The 19,794-nt window shown below is 50.8% G+C and overlaps 1 protein-coding gene across 1 annotated transcript in view; it reads right to left on the reverse strand.

Moving 5' to 3' along the window:
- The window catches only part of LOC101127236 (polycystin-1-like protein 2), a 117,314-nt gene that overhangs the window by 52,607 nt on the left and 44,913 nt on the right, over nt 1–19,794 (reverse strand). Inside the window, 10 exon segments of the mRNA XM_055366748.2 lie at nt 1,540–1,752; nt 1,754–1,771; nt 4,299–4,492; nt 5,368–5,590; nt 8,274–8,405; nt 9,326–9,452; nt 10,544–10,668; nt 12,614–12,796; nt 15,599–15,730; nt 19,375–19,569. Coding sequence (XP_055222723.2) covers nt 1,540–1,752; nt 1,754–1,771; nt 4,299–4,492; nt 5,368–5,590; nt 8,274–8,405; nt 9,326–9,452; nt 10,544–10,668; nt 12,614–12,796; nt 15,599–15,730; nt 19,375–19,569 — 1,542 coding nt within the window.

The following is a 19,794-nucleotide window of genomic DNA, read 5'->3' on the forward strand; positions in this document are numbered from 1 at the left end:
ACTAAAAACACAAAAATTAGCTGGGCGTGCTGGCTGGCACCTGTAATCCTAGCTACTCGGGAGGCTGAGGCAGGAGAATCGCTTGAACCCAGGAGGTGGAAGTTGCAGTGAGCTGAGATCACGTCACTGCACTCTAGCCCGTGTGACAGAGCAAGACTCCATGTCAAAAAAAAAAAAAGAATGAATAAGATGAATAAGATCTAGTATTTTATACCACAACAGGGTGACTACAGTCAATAATAATTGTACATTTAAAAATAATTAAAAGAGTATAATTGGATTGTTTGTGACACAAAGGATAAATGCTTGAGGAGATGGATACCCCAATTATCCCAATGTGATTATTACACCCTGCATGCCTGTATCAAAATGTCCCATATACATCATACGTATATATACCTACCACATGCCCATAAGAATTAACAAAAATTTTCAAAGAGTTTGGCAAAAAGAAAAGAAAAAGAAATTAGCCAGAGTTGGCCAGAGGCTATAGTCGACTCTGAATGCGCTGCCCAGATCCCCCTCCCACGGAGGGTTCGTTGCCTCAGTTAATGGGGTAAAAAATGCAACACCTACCTCTGTTGAGATTGTGCCCCCTTGGGGCAGCCAGCACCCAATGACCAATAGGCGGAGTGTCTGGGTGTGGTCAAGACCTGGGCATCCCAACCTGACTTGGGACAGCAACGGTGCTCCCCAGGGTCTGGGCCGGGCTGTCACTGGGCTACATCACAGCTCAGCTTCTCTCTCTGCGCATGCTGCCTCCCTCCCTCCCTTCGCAGGTGCAGGTCTCAGGCCCTCTTAATAAACACCCTGCACACTCCGCATGCTCAACTTTGCGTCAGAGTCTGCTTCCTGGGAACCAGCCTACAGCAGAGACACTTCAAGTATTAATGCTTAATCTCTTGGGTGAATCAAAGACAGCAGTATCAATGCTGAAACATTATCTTATTAAATTTAACCCACATGAAATCCTGAGTGATGTTGCTTCGGGGGAAGGGGTAGGAACGGAGAGAGTTTCACAGCTCTGTGACAATGCAACCTTGCATTCAATCATTACCTCTTCTTCAGATAGCCATAAATATTGGCTGAAGGCCTACTATGTATGTGTCAGGCATACTGCATATATTGGAAAACAATTTTTTTTTTTGAGATGAAGTCTTGTTCTGTTGTCCAGGCTGGAGTGCAGTGGCATAATCTTAGCTCACTGCAACCTCCACCTCCCAGGTTCAAGTGATTCTCCTGCTTCAGCCTCCTGAGTAGCTGGGATTACAGGTGCATGCCACCACGCCCAACTAATTTTTGTATTTTTAGTAGAGATGGGGTTTCACCATGTTGGCCAGGCTGGTCAACTCCTGACCACAGGTGATCCGTCAACCTTGGCCTTCCAAAGTGCTGGGATTACAGGCGTGAGCCACCGCGCCCGGCTGGAAAAAATCTTAAGTAGACAAATACCCTCTTCCCGTGAAGCCTAATATTATTTGAAAACAATGGAGTTTTCCCCAGGACGGTGTACACAGCGCCAATGGTTCTCAGCCTCACCTTGGCCTGATCCTGAGCGTCCTTCCTCCTCGCCCAGATCACCACCAGCACGTAGACCACACACAGGCAGCCCACGGTGGTCACGACCACAGGGTTGTCCTCGAAGGTGGCAAAGAGCTCAGCAGTCTGGTGGATGTCGATGGCATTGGGCATCACCAGGAATGTGCTTCCAAAGAAAGTGAGGTGGTTGCAGAGGCAGTGTGTCTGGTAGGGGGCTGGTCCGAGGCCCCACCTGCAACCCATAAAGGGGCTGTCAGTGGAGACGCTTGGGAAGCTCAACCCCGGCTCGCTCGAGCCCAGGGGAGGAGAACGGTGTTCGCTTTGAAGGGTGCACACTCTGCTGGGGTGTGCGGTGGGAAGACTGCTGGGAGACCAGCTTCAAAAGCCCCTTTTGATCTTTTTTTTTTTTTTTTTTTGAGATGACGTCTCACCTGTTGCCAGGCTGGAGTGTAGTGGCGAGATCTCGGATCAATGCAATCTCCACCTCCCGGGTTCAAGCAATTCTCCTGCCTCAGCCTCCCGAGTAGCTGGGACTACAGGCACGCACCACCACACCCAGCTAATATTTTTTGTATTTTTAGTGGAGACGGGGTTTCGCCATGTTGGCCAGGATGGTCTCAATCTGCTGACCTCGTGATCTGCCCGCCTCAGCCTCCTAAAATGCTGGGATTATATCAGTGAGCCACCGTATTTGGCCAATATTTTTTATTTAATTAAAATATGGAGATAATATTATTTATAATATTTTTGTGTCCATCATTCTCAGTGGACAACTGTGTATATGTTGCCAGTCTGCTTTCCCCCCCCTTTTTTTTTTTCTTTTGAGACAGGATCTCACTCTGTCGCCCAGGCTGGAGTGCAGTGACACAATCTTGGCTCACTGCTGCAACCTCTGCCTCCTGGGTTGAAGCAATTCTCATGCCTCTGTCCCCCAAGAAGCTGAGATTACAGGCATGCGCCACCACACCTGGTTAATTTGGGTATTTTTAGTAGAGATGGGGTTTCGCCATGTTGGCCAGGCAGGTCTCAAACAGGCTGATCTCAAGTGATCTGCTTGCGTCAGCCTCCCAAAGTGCTGGGATTGCAGGCGTGCACCACAGTGTGGCTCGCGTCTGCAATCTGAGCTTCTTGGGAGGCTGAAGCACAAGAATTGCTTGAACCCCAGAGACAGAGGTTGTAGTGAGCTGAGATCACGCCACTGTACTCCAGCATGGGCGACAGAGACTCTGACTCAAAAAAATACATACATATTGCAAGTAAATTTGAGATCTCCTTTGTCCCTCTTCCCCTATAGGCAACCAGGATCACAAATTTGGCATTCACCCCTGTGGTGCACCTCATGCTCACTCACAGGACAAGTATTTGTGGGGTGCTAATTCTACATCCAGCAACAGGCTAGGTGCTGAGAGGACACTGGTGTGACTAACTCATCCCAGTTTGCCAGGGCCTTTCCTGCTTTTCAAACAGAAAGTCCTGAGTCCCAGGAGCTCCTTCAGTCCTGGGCAACCCGGGACAGTTGGTCAGCTTATGCCGAAAAGCAAAATAACCTGGGGGAACCACAGGAAGAAAAAGAGAAGGACACAGGTTTGAGTCCTAAGCTGGCATTTTGGCACAAGAAGGTGTGATGGCACTTGCACAGGTGGTGCCTTGTGGTGCAGGACAACATGGCCGGGCAGGAAGGGGACCGGAGTGAACCAGGGCAGGGGCTGCCATCTGTGCCTGTGCTTCACACCCACATGGCCACCCCCAGTCCCCCGGGAGCTCACAGTCACCCCCTAGGGCCATCTGGTGGGTAAAGAAGATGGTTTGTTTGTTTGAGACAGAGTCTTGCTCTGTTGCCCAGGCTGGAATGCAGTGGCATCATCTAGGCTCACCACAACCTCCACCTCCCAGGTTCAAGCGATTCTCCTGCCTCAGCCTCCTGAGTAGCTGGGGCTACAGGTGCCCACCACCACACCCGGTTAATTTTTGTATCTTTAGTAGAAATGGGGTTTCATCATGTTGGCCAGGCTGCTTTTGAACTCCTGACCTCAAGTGATCCACCCGCCTCGGCCTCCCAAAGTGCTGGGATTACAGGCTTGAGCCACCACGCCTGGCCCTACATGTAAGATTTGGGACAAGTCAGTTGAGTTTCCTGAGCCTTTGTTTTGTCCCCTGTAAAATGAGAGTCACAGCTGTCTTGGAGATGACTGTGCAGATTTGATGAGCCGATGTAAGCAAAGCATGGAGCTCTGCACCTGGCACAGAAGTAAGGGCTGAGCTATGAGTTCATTCTCTTGGAAATGACACCCTGGCCTCCCTTAACAACCTAGAGGCAGCAGGCCTTCCTGAGTCATTCGTTGCCTGGGTCAATGACCATTTGTTTTTAGTGGTGAACAAAGCACATTGTTCCTGTCGCACTGGGGGCTCCCAGTGCATGGAGGGAGACAGACGTCATTTAAATGATCTCATGTGTAGACGTGAAATGACCCCTCTGCTTAGCGCTATGGATGAGGGGCACTGGGGTTGGATGCTCTGGATGTGTGTGCTCTGGTGGTTCACAATAGGAAATCTGACTTAGGGAGTTAAGAACAGTTTTCTTGAGGAAGCAATGCTTATTAGGCTGAAGCAAGGATGAGGTGGGTATCCTAGGCACCAGGAACAGCAAAGGCCCCATGGAGAGGCTCAAGATGCTGTGCCAGAGGCACCAAAAGGGAACCCTACATGAGCTGGGCACAGCCCACCAAGCTGCCTCATCTCCTTCACTTCGCTCTCCTTACCTGGCACCCTGAGTCGTCCCAAGTCTCCTGGACCTCATCCCAGAACACACAGTGAGACAGGAAGGTGGTGATGCCAACTGTGAGGTCCCTGCCGGGGGCTGGCTCCAGGTCAGACTCAGGGACCACAGTCAAATAGTAGACCTCTTCTCCAAAACGCAGGTCCTGTGGGCTCAGGATCCACGTGGGCAGCTCATCTGTAGGAAAGGGGGTTCCAGGTCAGCCTGAAGCCTCCTTCAGATGGGCGTTAAGATCATGGGAGAGGGTGACTGAGGCCACTTGGCAGGGAAGCAGACCCTGCCGGTTTTCCCCCACCCCTGATGTCCTAGGAGCACTCTCTCCTCCTGAGACCAGGAGCATAGAAGAAGGGGCACTCCCCAGTCAGGGTGCACAGCTGACTCAGACAGACAAGGGCTCAAACACAGATTCTGCTCCTTATTGGCTGTATGAGCTCAGACCAGTTCCTTTTCCTTAACTTCTTTGTTCTTATCTGGAAAGTAGAGATTTTTTTTTTTTTTTTTTTTTTTTTGAGACAGAATCTCGCTTTGTCATCCAGGCTGGAGTGCAGTGGTGTGATCTCAGCTCACTGCAACCTCTGCCTCCTGGGTTCAAGGTATTCTTGTGCCTCAACCTCCTGAGTACCTGGGATTACAGGTGTGCACCACCTCGCCCAGCTACTTTTTGTATTTTCAGTAGATATGGGGTTTCGCCATGTTGGCCAGGCTGGTCTTGAACTCCTGACCTCAAGTGATCTGCCCGGCTTGGCCACCCAAAATGCTAGGATTACAGGCGTGAGCCACCACACTTGGCTGAAAGTGGAAATTTCAATAGTTCCCCCTGCCAAGGGTTGTCATGAGGATTGCAATGAGGTCAGTCCTATATGAGCTTGTAAACTTCCTCGGGGCATATAGTAAGTGCTCACCTAATGTTGGCAAATAGTAACACCAATAAAAAATAAGCCACTGAATGTGTGGGGTGGTTTTTTTCTTTGCTTTTCTTCCTATGGCTTCTGATTTCCAAGTGAAGCTGATCATACCCCAGGCAGCAGCTCAGGAAATGGCCACAGGCCTACCTGGAGCCACCAAAGGTACGAGGTGAGTTTGGGCATCGTAGCTGCTCTTGTTGGGGTGGTAGCCATAGCCCAGGCTAAGCGTGAGTGCAATGTCCGGTCTCCAGTGCAGCTGGATCCCCAAGGTTGCCTCCCCTGAAGTCACGTTCACCCACAAAGCTTCAGGACTGGTCAGGTTCAACACGGTCGGCTGGCTGTGTCTTTGTGAATGCCGGGGCAGCAGGATCTGTGATCAGAAACAATCTTATTCAATGTGTGCCAGGAAGGCAATGCCAGCCCGTGGGCATCAGGACTGCTGTGTAGAGCTGTGTGGCCTGAGCACCTGGGAACAGAAATCCAGGCCGGGCTTTGCTCATTGTATTAGTTTCCTAAGGCTTCTATCACAAATGACCACTGTGGGAAGCTTAAGACAATATACAGTTGTTATCTTTTAGTTCTAAAGGCTGGAAGTGCAAAATCAGTTTCCCAGTGCTAGGGGAGAACATACTTCCCTGCCTTTTTCAGCTTCTGGTGGCCGCCTGTATTCCTTGGCTCATGGCCCCTTCCTCGCATTACTCCAGCCTCTTGCTTCTGGCATCAAGTCACCTTTTTGTCTTCTGGAGTCACCTCCCTTTCTGCCTCCCTTTTATAAGGACCCCTGGGATGACGCGGAGCCCACCAGATAACCCAGGATAATCTCCCCAGCTCAGGATGGGCAAGACTCAAGCACATCTGCAAAATCCCTTTTGCAGTTTTGTTGGGTTTTTGTTTTTAGACAGGGCCTGGCTCTGTTACCCAGGCTGGAGTGCAATGGCATGACCACAGCTCACTATAACCTTGAAGTCTCGGGCTCATGTGATCCTCCCACTTTAGCCTCCCAAAGTGATGGGATTACAGGTGTGAGCTACCACACCTGACCTCCCTTTTGCATTTAAGGTGACATATTCACAGGCTCCAGAGATGAGAACACAGACATCGCTAAAATTGTTATTGAATTAGGCATTGATGAGAAAATTGTAGAAGACTAGAATAGAATCATTAAAATTTTGGAAAAATGAATTTAGATTGCACCATGGTATGTTTACGTTTTTGTTTAAAGAAAATCTAACTGGACATTTTATTTTTTATTTATTTTTTTGAGATGGAGTCTTGCTCTGTTGCCCAGGCTGGAGTGCAACGGTGCGATCATGGCTCACTGCAACCTCTGCCTCCCAAGTTCAAGTGATTCTCCAGCCTCAGCCTTCTGAGTAGCTGGGACTACAGGTGCGCGCCATCATGCCCAGCCAGTTTTGTGTTTTTAGTAGAGACGGAGTTTTACTGAACACAAATGAGCAAATGCACGAGAAAGTGCTATGCAAACTGTTTTACTGTTGGCCAGGCTGGTCTCAAACTCCTGATCTCAGGTGATCCACTCGCCTTAGCCTCCCAAAGTGTTGGGATTGCAGGTGTAGGCCCTTGTGCCCAGCCTAACTGGACATTTTAGAGGCAATGTAGTGGGAATGGTTTATGTAACGAAGATAACTAAAATTCCAAACAACAGATTTATATAACCAGGAAAACTCTGGTTATATACCCAAGGATTGGTGAATGAACATGCATTTATAGTTTTCAGTTAGGTACAAAGATTAAGCTAGGGTAAGGACCTTTTTTTGTTTGCTGTTCTTTTGTTTTTTGTTTTTGAGATGGATTCTCACTCTGTCGCCAGGCTGGAGTGCAGTGGCACGATCTTGGCTCACTGTAATCTCTGCCTCTTGGGTTTCGGCCATTCTCCTGCCTTAGCCTCCCAAGTAGCTGGGATTACAGGCCCGCACCACCACACTCAGCTAATTTTTGTATTTTTTTTTAGTATAGACGGGGTTTCGCCATGGTGGCCGGGATGGTCTTGATCTCCTGACTTTGTGATCCACTCGCCTCAGCCTCCCAAAGTGCTGGGATTACAGGCATGCGCCAGTGTGCCCAGCCTGTTGCTGTTATTTTTTAAACCAATCTTGGTTCACTGCAGCCTCAACCTCCTGGGCTTAAGCAATCCTTCTGCCTCAGCCTCCTGAGTAGCTAGGACCACAGGTGCATGCCATCACACCTGACTAATTTTTGTATTTTTTGTACAGATGGTGTTGCACATTGTTGCCAAGGCTGGTCTTGAACTCCTGGTCTCTAGTGATCCTTCCACCTTGATCTCTCAAAGTGCTGGGACTACCAGTCCCAAAGTGTGAACTACCAGGACCGGCTGGTGAGGATCATTTTGGAAGATTCTCTTCTTTAACCATTTTTTAAAAAAAAATAATTGGCCAACTTTCAATTTCAACCAAGTTGAAAAAGAAGACAGAGGCTGGGCATGGCGGCTAACGCCTGTAATCCCAGCACTCTGGGAGGCCGAGGCAGGTGGATCACCTGAGGTCGGGAGTTCAAGACCAGCCTGACCAACATGGTGAAACCCCGTCTCTACTAAAAATACAAAAAATTAGCCGGGCATGGTGGCGCATGCTTGTAATCCAGCTACTCAGGAGGCTGAGGCAGGAGAATCACTCGAACCCAGGAAACAGAGGTTGCAGTGAGCCGAGATCTCGCCATTGCACTCTAATCTGGGCAACAAGAGCAAAACTCCATCTGAAAAAAAAGACAAAAATGTGGCCAGGTGCAGTGGCTCACACCTATAATCCTGGCACTTTGTGAGGCCGAGGTGGGAGGACTGCTTGAGCCCAGGAGTTTAAGACCAGCCTGGGCAATATAGTGAGAACTTGTTGCTACCAAAACTTAAAAAAAAAAAATCAACTGGGTGTGGTGGCTTGCACCTGTTGCCCCAGCTACTTGGGAGGCTAAGGTGGGAGGATGGCTTGAGCCCGGGAGGCAGAGGTTGCAGTGAGCTGAGATCATGCCACTGAACTCCAGCCTGGGCCCACCTGACTTTTGACGACACCCCAAACTCCTACCTCGATATTCTCCTACAGATTCTTCACAGGTATGAGTTGACCACTAGGGCTGGTCACAGGGAGGCCACCGACAGTCCCGCTGATATCAAAGTGGCTTCGGGCTGGAAAGGGGCTCTTTGGGAAACTCATCATCTGAAACCAAGAGCAAGGAGTGTTGGCCAAGGCCCCTGAGAAGCTGGAGGGTGAAAGACAAGGTCCTAAGACTCAAGGAGCAGTAGCCCTGGCGTGTGGGGCGGGTGGGGCCTGCCTTCCGCTGCTGCTGCTTCCCCTGGCATGTTTCCAGCCTCAGGGCTGAGGCCGCAGAGAACCTGCGCTAGAGGACCCATACCAGACTTGCTTTGGCTGAGCAATGACTGGAATGTAAAACCATCCAAGTCTTTTTTCTGTTTTTTTTTTTTTTTTTGACACAGTCTCGCTCTGTCACCCAGGCTGGAGTGTAATGGCACAATCTCTGCTCACTGCAACCTCTGCCTTCCGGGTTCAAGCCATTCCCCTGCCTCAGCCTCATGAGTAGCTGGGATTATAGGTGTGCACCACCACGCCTGGCTATTTTTGTATTTTTAGTAGAAATGGGGTTTCACCATGTTGGCCAGGCTGGTCTCGAACTCCTGGCCTCAGGTGATCTGCTCTCCTCAGCCACCCCATCCAAGTCTTTCTTCCCCAAAAGCCAGTAAGTCTTTAAGAGAAAGATGTTTGCTTTCACTAGAGCTCAGGGAGTACACAGTCAGACGTGCTTTAATTTGCGGATGGAAGAGAGCCTGGGTTGGCCATTTCCAAGTTATGACACTAAGCTGGAAGAGCTTTATTTCCAGTGACTACCTGAATCAAGGCTGTTGGAGAAATTTTGCAGCACAGTGGAAAGAGGATAAATCTGGGAGCCCAGAGGTCTGGGTCTGAAGGCCGGCAGAGCCACTTACTTGTGGCTTTGGGAAAATCATTGAACCTCACTGGTACAGCCGGCATCATCATACTAAACACAAATGAGCAAATGCACGTGAAAGTGCTCTGCAAACTGTAAAGGCTGTCCCCAAGGACGCTACTACTGTTATTACCTTTATATCCACCGGCTCCTGGCCGTCCTCCAGAGAGCCGAGGGAGGAGGCAGTGGGCAGCGTGAAGGTTGCAGAGTCTGCGGCATCAGTGCGCAGGGAGGAGCCTTGCCAACTCCAGGGTTGTATTCTGGCCACAAGGTGAGAACAGAGGTGGCAGGGGAGGGAGGAGAAAGTCAGTGTTCGAGGGAGACCCCACACCTCCTGCACTACTGGGAGCCCAGCTTCACCATCAGAGTGGGGGTGTGTTTCGATCCCCATAGGTAGTTCAGCATGTTTGTTTCAGCAGAAGCAGCACAAGAGGCAGCTAGACTGGAGGCTCCATGAGGGTGGGGCTTTGCCAGCCTGGTTTACTGCTGTACCCCCAATGTCTACAGCAGCGCCTGGCATATAACAGGTAGTCCATCAGTATTTTCGTTGAATGAATAAATGAGCTTGGATGCAGGTTTTTCTCCAGGGTTATCTTCCCCTTCCTACCTGGACCTCTGACGTCATGTCTTAACCCCGCCCCATCTTTTCTGGTCTTTGACCTTGCCCCTTTCTGATCATGTTGGGGACCCCACTTCAGATTGTTCCTCTAATCAGGATACTGCTTTGGGAAACTGTCTGTGAGATCTAAGAGGGAAACCCTGGCAGGAGGAACTGAGGCTTGGGGCAGAGGGTCCCAGTGTTGCCAGCAGCATTGTCCAGCTCCTGCTTGTCAGGTGGAGGAATGGAAGGTGTGGAGCATCCCAGGTATGGCATCAGTGCTCACTGAGAGATGAGCCCTCTGTGTGTGTGTGTGTGTGTGTGTGTGTGTGTGTGTGTGTGTGTGTGCGCGCGCGCACCAAAAGTAAGTGGATCTTGAGTTCCTGCAGGCCCAAGGAGCAGTGGCTGGCCAGACACATGCACAGCATGGTTAACAGCAGGCTAGTCCTATTCATTCAGCCCCCTTGCCTGCACAGCTGCCATGTGACCGTCTCTCAGGACTCCTTCAGGTGGATCTAACACTGGGCTTGGCACTCCATGCCTCCTTTCCTGTGCTGTGCAAACACTCAACACAGTGACAAGGGGGCCTTCTCTCAGTGGGAAGCCCTTCCCAGCTCTAGGTCCCATCACTTCTCTAGCTCCAAGGCTGGTCTCCTGAGCTCTGCCTAGCACAAGGTTTTGGAGTGCGGGTGTGGAATGAACCAGGTTACGGGATGAGCTTTCTTGGGGACCCGTAACGCAGCTGGTTTGTACCTGTTTGTGTACACAGAGATGGAGGGGGTGGCCAGCATGGCTGGAAGGCCCCCTGGCAGTTTTCCCAGCAGGAGGGCGGTCTGCACATGCTCCACAACTCCAAGCAGCCGCGGCACTGTGGCAATCTGGAAAAGGAGGCAGGAAGATGTTGCTATGGACCTGCTGCCATACACCATCTTTGGTTACTGTCACCAGGCCAATGTGGGACCTTCAGGAGGGATCGGGAGAGTACAGAGAGGAGGGAGTAAGACTGCCTCGGAGGTGGCCCAAGAACAGTACTCATAAAGCTTCCAGACTGGCTTCTGTGAGCCCATTCCATCCTCACAGTAACTTGGTGTGGCAGGGCCTTCACTAGCCCCACTGGACAGATGGGGGATGGAGGCACAGACAGGGTAGGAGACTGTGGGAAGTCACAAATTGATAAGGGGAAGAGCCAGGACTCACGGCAAAGCATATGGCTACAGAGCCCGTGTGCTGGGCTGTCAGACAATGTGGCTGTCTGGGCTGCTGACATCCGCCAGCACCCTAAGGCTTGTTCCAGGGGAAATGGACAGCTGAGAGCGAGGCCATTTCACCAGGTCACCTGGGCTTCTAATCTGCTCCCCACCCGTCGCAACCCCCAGATGAGATGCATCCTGACACCACGGCTGGTGCGGGGACCCAGGAAGGGCTGGATGTTTGCACACAATTCCTGTTGGGGCACAGATCGTGTGGGTGTGAGTGTGTGTGTGTGAGTGTATGTGTGCAATGTGCGCACACACGTGAACACACTGTGAGGGTGACGTCACTGCATGTGAATGTCAGTGTTTGAGCGTGTGTATATGTGAGCGAATGTGAGTGTGGTCCTGAGCGTGTGTGTGGGTACAGTGTTTGAGTGTGTGAGTGTGCATAGGTGACTGCATGATTACGGAGTGTGCAACCATATGTGAGGGTCTGTGAGTATGTGAGTGCATGTGACTGCATGGCCCTGTATGAAGATGCGTGTGTGTAAATGTGCATCTGTGTGCAAAAGTGTGTGCTTGAGGCCATGTGAGTATGAGGGCCTCTCAGTGTGTGTGTGAGCTTGCACATGAGTGTGAGTGTGGCCATGTGTTTTTGTGTTTGTGGAGATTGAGTGTGTCTGAGCATGTGCGTGTGTGCATCCATGCATCTTTGCGTGTTGTGTATCTTTCAGTTCTTCCTGAATAGAGGTGATGGCCCCATGTGATAAAGAACCGTGCAACAGCAAGAAATGGGTTTTGTGGCTCTGTCATGATGCCATCTAGGAGGCTATGTCCCCACCAGGATGCTGGGGCCACGTGAGACAGTGCTACACCTATTCTTACTCTGAGCAGCTGCCTCTCTTCTGCGTTCTTGGTAAAATGAGCCACAAGTTTACCCAGACCTGCTAGTGGGTCCATATGATCTCTCCAGTTGGCAGCTTATTTGGGACGAGGCAGAGTGCCTTGATTTACACATAAGGAAATGAGGCTTAGGTAAGCTCTGTAACTTGCCCAGGTCACAAGCCTCCTAAGCGAAAGAGGCAGGATTCAAACTCAGACCGTCTCATTCCAGAGCCTGTGATTTGCCCACCACTCCACACTGCCTCCAGGAAGCCCTGCTCTCTGGAAATTTTCTTTTTTTTTTTTTTTTTGAGAAAGAGTTTCACTCTTGTTGCCCAGGCTGGAGTGCAATGGCGCGATCTCGGCTCACTGCAACCTCCGCCTCCCAGGTTCAAGCAATTCTCCTGCCTCAGCCTCCCGAGTAGCTGGGATTACAGGCGCCAGCCATCATGCCTGGCTAATTTTGTATTTTTAGTAGAGACGGGGTTTCTCCATGTTGAGGCTGGTCTTGAACTCCTGACCTCAGGTGATCCTCCTGCCTTGGCCTCCCAAAGTGCTGGGATTACAGGCTTGAGCCACCGCGCCCGGCATGCTCTCTGGAAATTTTCTTCCACCTCCCAGGGCAACACCTTAACCTCTGTGCCTCAGTTTCCTCATCTGCAAGATGGGGGGAAAAGTTCCACCTAGAAAAGCTGATGTGACTAAGCATTCAGTGTGTGTGAGGTCTGCATCTGGCCTGGACACCCACCTGGCTGCTGCTGGCCTCCGCAGGCTCTTCTGGTCTGTTGCTCAGGGAAGCTTCCAGCACACTGCCCACAGCCTGAAACAGGTCCCTGGTGGCTGCCTGGCGCCTCTGGTCCTCAGGGCGGGCCTTGGCACTCACTGTCAACAGGGCCTCACTGGCATGCTGTAGAGCCAAGCTGGCCTCCCACTGGGTTCACCCAAATAAGGAAAAGCGGTGTGAGCCTCTGCTTAAGATAGACCATTCCTGAGTCATTCAAGGGACAAGGGAAGCAAGGAGGGGAACAAGCCAGGAAAGAGCTGGGCTAGACCTGGCACACAAGCTCCCTGTATCTCCGGTTTGAGACCAGGTCCTCCCACCTTACAGTCCTCTGAGATCCTCCAGGAGAGTAGCCTGGTCTGCCTCTGAATCCTTCCCAGAATGCCCTGCACAGTGCCCAGCACATAGCAGGTCTTCAGGAACATTCAAAGACTAGGGGACGGACGGATGGATGGATGGATGGATGGATGGATAAATGAAGAGTGGATAGGCAGTTGGATAAATGGATGTATGGATGATAGGTGGATGGGTGGAAAATGGATGGATGGAGGATGAATGAATGAATGGGTGGATGGAGGATGAATGGGTGACGAATGGATGGATGGATGGGTGGGTGGATGGTGGGTGGATGGATGAATGGTGTGGGGGTGGATGGATGGAGAATGAAGGATGGATAAGTGGGTGGATAGATGGATGGATGACAGGTGGATGGATGAACGGGTGGAAGATGAATGGATGGAGGATGGATGAATGATGGATGAATAGATGGGTGGATGGTAGATGAATGAATAGGTGGATGGTTGCGTGGGTGGGTGGGTGCATGGATTCAGTACATATTCAAATTTTGTAGTTTTATATGTATTTTTGAAATTATTTGTCTAATGTCTGGCTGTCTCAGTAGTCTGAAAGGACCGTAATGGCAGATGCCATGTCTACATGATTTGCTGCTGAATTCTCAATGCGTTGCACGTTACCTGGCACACACTTGACATTCAGGAGCATTTGTTAAGTGAATGATGAAATTAATGCATGCATGACTGGACAGAAGGATAGAGTGGAGGATGTGTACAGGTCCACGTATATACAGTGTATATGCATGTAAATAGATGGATTAGCAAATGGATGTGTAAATGGGAAGTGTCATATCAAGAATTAGCCCCAGAATCAAGACCAGCCTTGCTGGCTTCAGGCTGGAAGATTTTAGGGGCACGACCTCCTACCAGAGTGCGTGGGGCAAAGCCAGGACAGTTCTCTTCTCTTCTGTTTTTTTGTTTGTTTTTGAGACAGATTCTTACTGTTGCCCAGGCTGGAGTGCAGTAGCGCAAGCACGGCTCGCTGTAACCTCGAACTCCTGGGCTCAAGTGTCCCTTATGCCTCAGCCTCCTGAGTAGCTGGGACTACAGGTATAAGCCAGTATTTAGGTGTTTTTTTTTTTTTTTTTTTTTTTTGTAAAGATGTGGTTTCTCTATGTCTCACAGACTGGGCTTGAACTCTAGGGATCAAGTGATCCTACTGCCTCAGGCTCCGAAAGTGCTGGGATTACAGATATGAGCCACTGTGCTGGCCCACTTTCCCTGTTTTTAGGGCTTCTTTTTATTGTTATTTTTTTTTCATAGGGTTTGCTCTGTCTGCCATGCTGGAGTATAGTGGCACAATCACGGCTCACTGCAGCCTCGACCTTCTGGGCTCAATTGATCCTCCCACCTCAACCTCCCAAGTAGCTAGGACTACAGGTGTGTACCATGATGCCCAACCAATTTTGTTTTGCTTTGTTTTTGTTTGTTTGTTTGTTTTTTGAGATGGAGTCTCTATCACCCAGGCTGGAGTGCAGTGGCACGATCTCGGCTCACTGCAACCCCCACCTCCTGGGTTGAAGCAATTCTCCTGCCTCAGCCTCCCGAGTAGCTGGGACTACAGGAGCACGCCACCACGCCCAGCTAATGTTTGTATTTTTAGTAGAAATGGGGTTTCACTATGTTGGCCAGGCTGGTCTGAAACTCCTGACCTCAGGCAGTCCAGCTGCCTCGGCCTCCCAAAGCGCTGGGATTACAGGCGTGAGCCACCGTGCTCGGCCTTTGTTTTGTTTTTGAAGGGATGAGGTCTCACTATGTTGCTCAGGCTGGTCTCAAACTCCTGGCCTCAAGCGATCCTCCTGCCTCTGCCTCCCAAAATGCTGGGATTACAGACGTCAGCCACCGTGCCTCGCCCATGGCTTCTCTTTTAACCCTTGGCTGTCAGAACCCTGGGAACACGGTGTTTTAATTTGAGTTCTCCAAGAAGCAGATCCCAGAGCAAGAATTTGAGAGCAAGTCATTTATTTGGACATGATCCCAAGAAACACTTGTGGGGAGTAGGGAGTGTGAGACAGGGAAGGGTGGAAGCCAGTACAGGAGTGTGATCAAGCCCATTACCTGGGATTCACTCCTGCTTAGGATTATCCATCAAGAGGGGTGAGGTAGCTGGGGTGTTTATACACCAGCTTCATTAGTCACTGAACACTGCATGAATTCACAGCCATATGGGCAGGCAGAGTAGGCTCTGAGGGTCAGAGAAGACCCCCAGAAGGACAAGGAAGCGCAGGAGTTGGCAGCCGGATGTCAGGCTGGCATGTACTGAAGTTGAGAACATGGGCAGTCAGTAGCAGTGTCTGGACTCACATTTGGCCACCCAAATATTAATGAGATTCAGTTACTCCCTCAACTTGGTCACCAGCAGATGCAGGAGTGAGAGTCTGGGCAAACAGGCCCTCTCACCCAGCGTGAGATACATGGGCTGCAGGAGGGGCACCTTCCCATGAATCACCTATGCAGGACCCCTGGAAAGAAGACGGCAGAGGTCTTGGCAGCCCCAAAATAGCCCTGTGACCGAGGGACCCCTTCAACCTATGCTGATCACCCACCTGCTGTGAAGGAGTGTGTCCCATGTTAGCTTCTGTAGATGGGAGCTACTCACCTGGGCCGAGGGTGTGAGTTCCTTACTCCGGCAGGTCACCTCTCTCAGCACCTCGGCCAGCTCCTGCACCCTCTGCACGTCCTCCAAGCCGGTGGTGACTGCAGACTGTGATCCCAGCACATGCTCTCTGACCTTGGCACGGGGGAGAAAGGCAGGGAGAGGAAATGTAATTTCGTGGCTCCATGAAGTAGTGTCAGGAAGATGCAGGGTCAGGAGTGACCAGGGTTATTAGGGGGTTCTTTTTCTTTTCTTTCTTTTTTTTTTTTTTTTTTGAGTCAGAGTCTCGCTCTGTCACCCAGGCTGGAGTACAGTGGCATGATCTCGACTCATTGCAACCTCCGCCTCCTGGGTTCGGGCCTCAGCCTCCTGAGTAGCTGGGATTACAGGTGCGCACCACCATCACCAGCTAATTTTTTGTATTTTTAGTAGAGACAGGGTTTTGCCATGTTGGCCAGGCTGGTCTTGAACTTCTGACCTCAAGTGATCCACCTGCCTCAGCCTTCCAAAGTGCAGGTATTACAGGTGTGAGCCACCGCACCTGGCCTCACTTGTGGTTTCTAAAGCCCTGCAGACCTCTGTCTGCCTTGTATGATGTGTGATTAGGCAGATAACAGCCCCCTCAAGATGCCCACATTCACATCCCTGAAACCTGTGAATATGTCACTGAATGTGGCAAAAGGCACTTTGACTAAGTCATTTTGGAGAAGCAATTAAGTTAAAGATTCTGAGATGGAGAGATTATCCCAGATGAACAGGTGGGACCAACGTCATCATACGACCCTTCTAAGAGGGAGGTAGGAACGTTAATCAGAACAGGAGATGGGTGATGGAGGCAGGGGTAGGGGGAAGAGAAAGAGAGGGAAAGAGGATGAGGTAAGGGTGGGGAGAGACAGAGGGAGAGGAGAGGGCTTTGGAGATGCTGCGTGGCTGGCTTTGAAGACAGGAGTCAAGGAGCGCAGGCAGCCTCTAGAACCCGGAAAAGGCAAGGAATGGCTTCTCCCCTGGAGCCTCCAGGTTTGCTGCTCTGCCAACACCTTAATTTTGGCCCAGTGGACCCCATTTTAAACTTCTGGCCTCCAGAACTATAAAGTGAATAAATGCGTGTTGCGTTAAGCCACGATCTTTGTGGTCATTTGTAACTGCAGCCCTAGCAAACATATATAGGATGTCTCAAGCTTTCTCCAAATCTTCAAATTGAATCTGTAGAATTTGGCACTATTTGAAAATAAATTGTGTCTCAGCGTGGCACCTGTGACCAGAATGGCATGAAATTCAGAAACTGGATGACTGTTGGTCTGGCATGGATGGGAGGTCTCACCGGAGGCTTGGGGTCCCTGGGTGCCTTTGCAGCAGTGGGGACAAGGACCCCCCTACCCAGCCTTCCACTCCTGTCTTGGGCCAGGCCACGGGCTTCAGGGTCAAGTGCTTTCTACACTACAAAGCACTAATGAGGGGCTGGTGGGGGGCTTTGGTAGGAGCAGAGAAAAACTAAGTACATCATTTCAGCACTGCCCAGTAGAACTGTCATTTGTACCTTTATTTAATTTTAATAATGACTTAGATTTAAGCAGCAGCCACTTTTGATGGGGCAGAGACACCGTGGCCTGTTGCTCACACCTGGCTCAGCCTGACAGGCTTTCCCGAAGCTTCCAAGTATGAGCGCATCTGCCATCCATTCCAGGGGCAGCCAGGCCTCCATCCCGGCTGTGTCTTGGGTGGAGGAAAGAATAGGTCAGTGTGGCAGGAGACTCTTTGCAGAATATTCCAGAAGGGAAACTCAGATAATGGGTAATCTCACATTTGCTTCTGCAGGCCCTAACCCCATCGTTTGTCACCTACCCTGGGTGGAGATGTCACCGGCTCTGGACCCTCCGGCAAATGGACTCACCCAGCAGGAGCCCAGCAGGGGACGAGATGGCAGGAGGAGAGAGAGCTGGGAGGGGTCATTCTCCTGATGCCCCCAGCCAGGTCACCGGGGACTGGCCGCCTCATTCTTCAAAAGCCACAGCTCCTACCAGAAAGTCCCTCTGTGGGCAGCCGCCCCCTGGATCCTGCTCACGGCAGGTCGGGCTCCTGGGGTCCTCCACGCTGTCTAGTTTGTTCCCTAAGCCCTGGACACACCTGTCTCAACAGAGCCCTTGTTAACATCTTCTCAGCTGCCCAGTGAGAGTTTGACATCTGTCTTGTGCCAGGCCCCGGGCGTTTCATGGGGAGACCGTGGGTTAGGTCGTGTGGTCTGTGTGCTTGGGGACCACAGGATGTCCAGGGGAAGCTTCCCATCGGTACTTCTTAGAGTGAATGTGACCAAGAATGAGAGCTGTGTGTGTGTGAAAGTGTGTGAGTGTGTATGTATGTGTGTGTATGTGTGAAAGCAGAATTGTGTGTGGGAGTATGTGTGTGTATGAATGTGTGAGAGTGTGTCAGTGTATGTGTGTGAGCAAGTGTGTGACTTTGTGTGTGCATGTGTATGTGTGTATATGTGTGTGTGTGAGCATCTGTCAGTGTGTGTATGTGTGTGAGTATGAGTCATATGAGTGTGTGAGCATGTATGTATGTGTGTATAAGTGTGTATGTGTGTGGGACTGTGTGAATGTGTGAGTGTGTGTGTGAACATGTTTGAGAGTGTGTGTGTGTGCATAAGTGTGTGAAAGTGTGTATGTGAGTATGTGTGAGAGTTAATGTGTATGTATGTGGCAGGAGGTCTGGGGTAAGAGGGCTGGAGGTGGAGGGGGAACCTCTAAACTGGGTTTGAACCCCGGCTTCACCACTTACCAGACACAGGGACACAGGCAGGCACCTCTGATTCTCTTACCCTCTGTTTCCTCAGCTGTAACATAGATGGAGGCCTCACCATTTATCTCCCAGGATTGTAGTGGGGATTACAGACTCATGAAGCCCTAATTCAGGGCCTGGCAGCTCATAGCAGGTGCTTGATACATGTTAGTTTCTCTCTGTAAGTGACCACAATGACAATCCGGCTTCCTGTATTAAGTACCTACCAGGCCTCTAGCACCACACTCAGTACCTTCCTGCAAACCTTTCAGGGAGCCAAGAGAAGTCTTTCTTCTCTTCTCCGTGCCCACAGGGGTGTGTGTGTGGGTGTGTGCATGCACACACACAAACACAAACTCATGTGGCACATGCTGGGAGTGGACACAATCATACGTTCTGCAATAGTTTATCATACTAGGTTGTAACACATGGAACGGCCATTTTTGTAGATTAAAACTGGTTGAATGTTGGCGGTCTTATCTAGTTTTTTAGTTGCAGTGATCGTAATTCTTATTTAACTCTTACTACAATTGTATGAGGAGACTAGTATTCTTCTATATGGGGAAACTGAGGCTTAGAGAGGTTTGGTCCCTGGCCTGTGACAATGCGAATGGTAAGTGACAAAGCCGGGACGCCATCTGTGGTCCAACTCCAAACCGCTACCCATGTGACCGAGGACAGTCCCCTTTCTCCTCTGGGGCTCTGCCTTGTCATCTGAAACATGAAAGGCAGGGGGTGATGTGTTCTAAACTCCCCCCATCCCAGAGGCCTGTGCCTCCACGAGGACCAGCCGAGAGAGCAGATTACCAAGGAAGAAGGCATTTTCTTCACTTTATGTCACTCACCCAAAAGACCAGAGAGGGAGGTGGTGTCAGCCGCTTGGGAGACACCACAGGCTTCTCCCCTGATCCATGAACCTTGATCCACAGCCCAAATGGCCGCACGCAGACCCTGGGGCCCCAGAGGAAGGGAATGAAAGGAGCCCCCCAGCTTCCCACGGGTACCTTCTATCTGACGTCCATGCTCAGTGACTGTCCTGAGCCCTGGCTTTCATGCTCTTGGTTCAGCACGGAGGACACAGCCTTGGCCAGCTGGAGGAGCTGCTCGGGGCCACCCTCGCCTTGCAGAGCTGTGGGGATTTTCTCTGACAAGGCAGCCTGGAATGCTACATCCTCAACACATGTGTCTCCGAGTGCCACCTGTTAGGAAATCAGAAATATGCTCAGAACCTGCTAGGAAGAACCTGGCCTCTGAAGTCAGGGGTCTTCACGTGGGGTCAGAGAGGCTTGGATGCCTTTGGCCTGGCCTGTGGGCTCTCGAGCACTTCCTGAGGCTGGAGGGCACCCAGACCTGTTCGTACCAGGCAGCTGACAGCCACCCAAACCAAGCCTTGGTCGGCTCCAGCCTTGTGCAAGTCATTGCTC

The sequence above is a fragment of the Gorilla gorilla genome, chromosome 18, assembly GCF_029281585.2.
Source record: "Gorilla gorilla gorilla isolate KB3781 chromosome 18, NHGRI_mGorGor1-v2.1_pri, whole genome shotgun sequence".
NCBI classification, from domain to species: domain Eukaryota; kingdom Metazoa; phylum Chordata; class Mammalia; order Primates; family Hominidae; genus Gorilla; species Gorilla gorilla.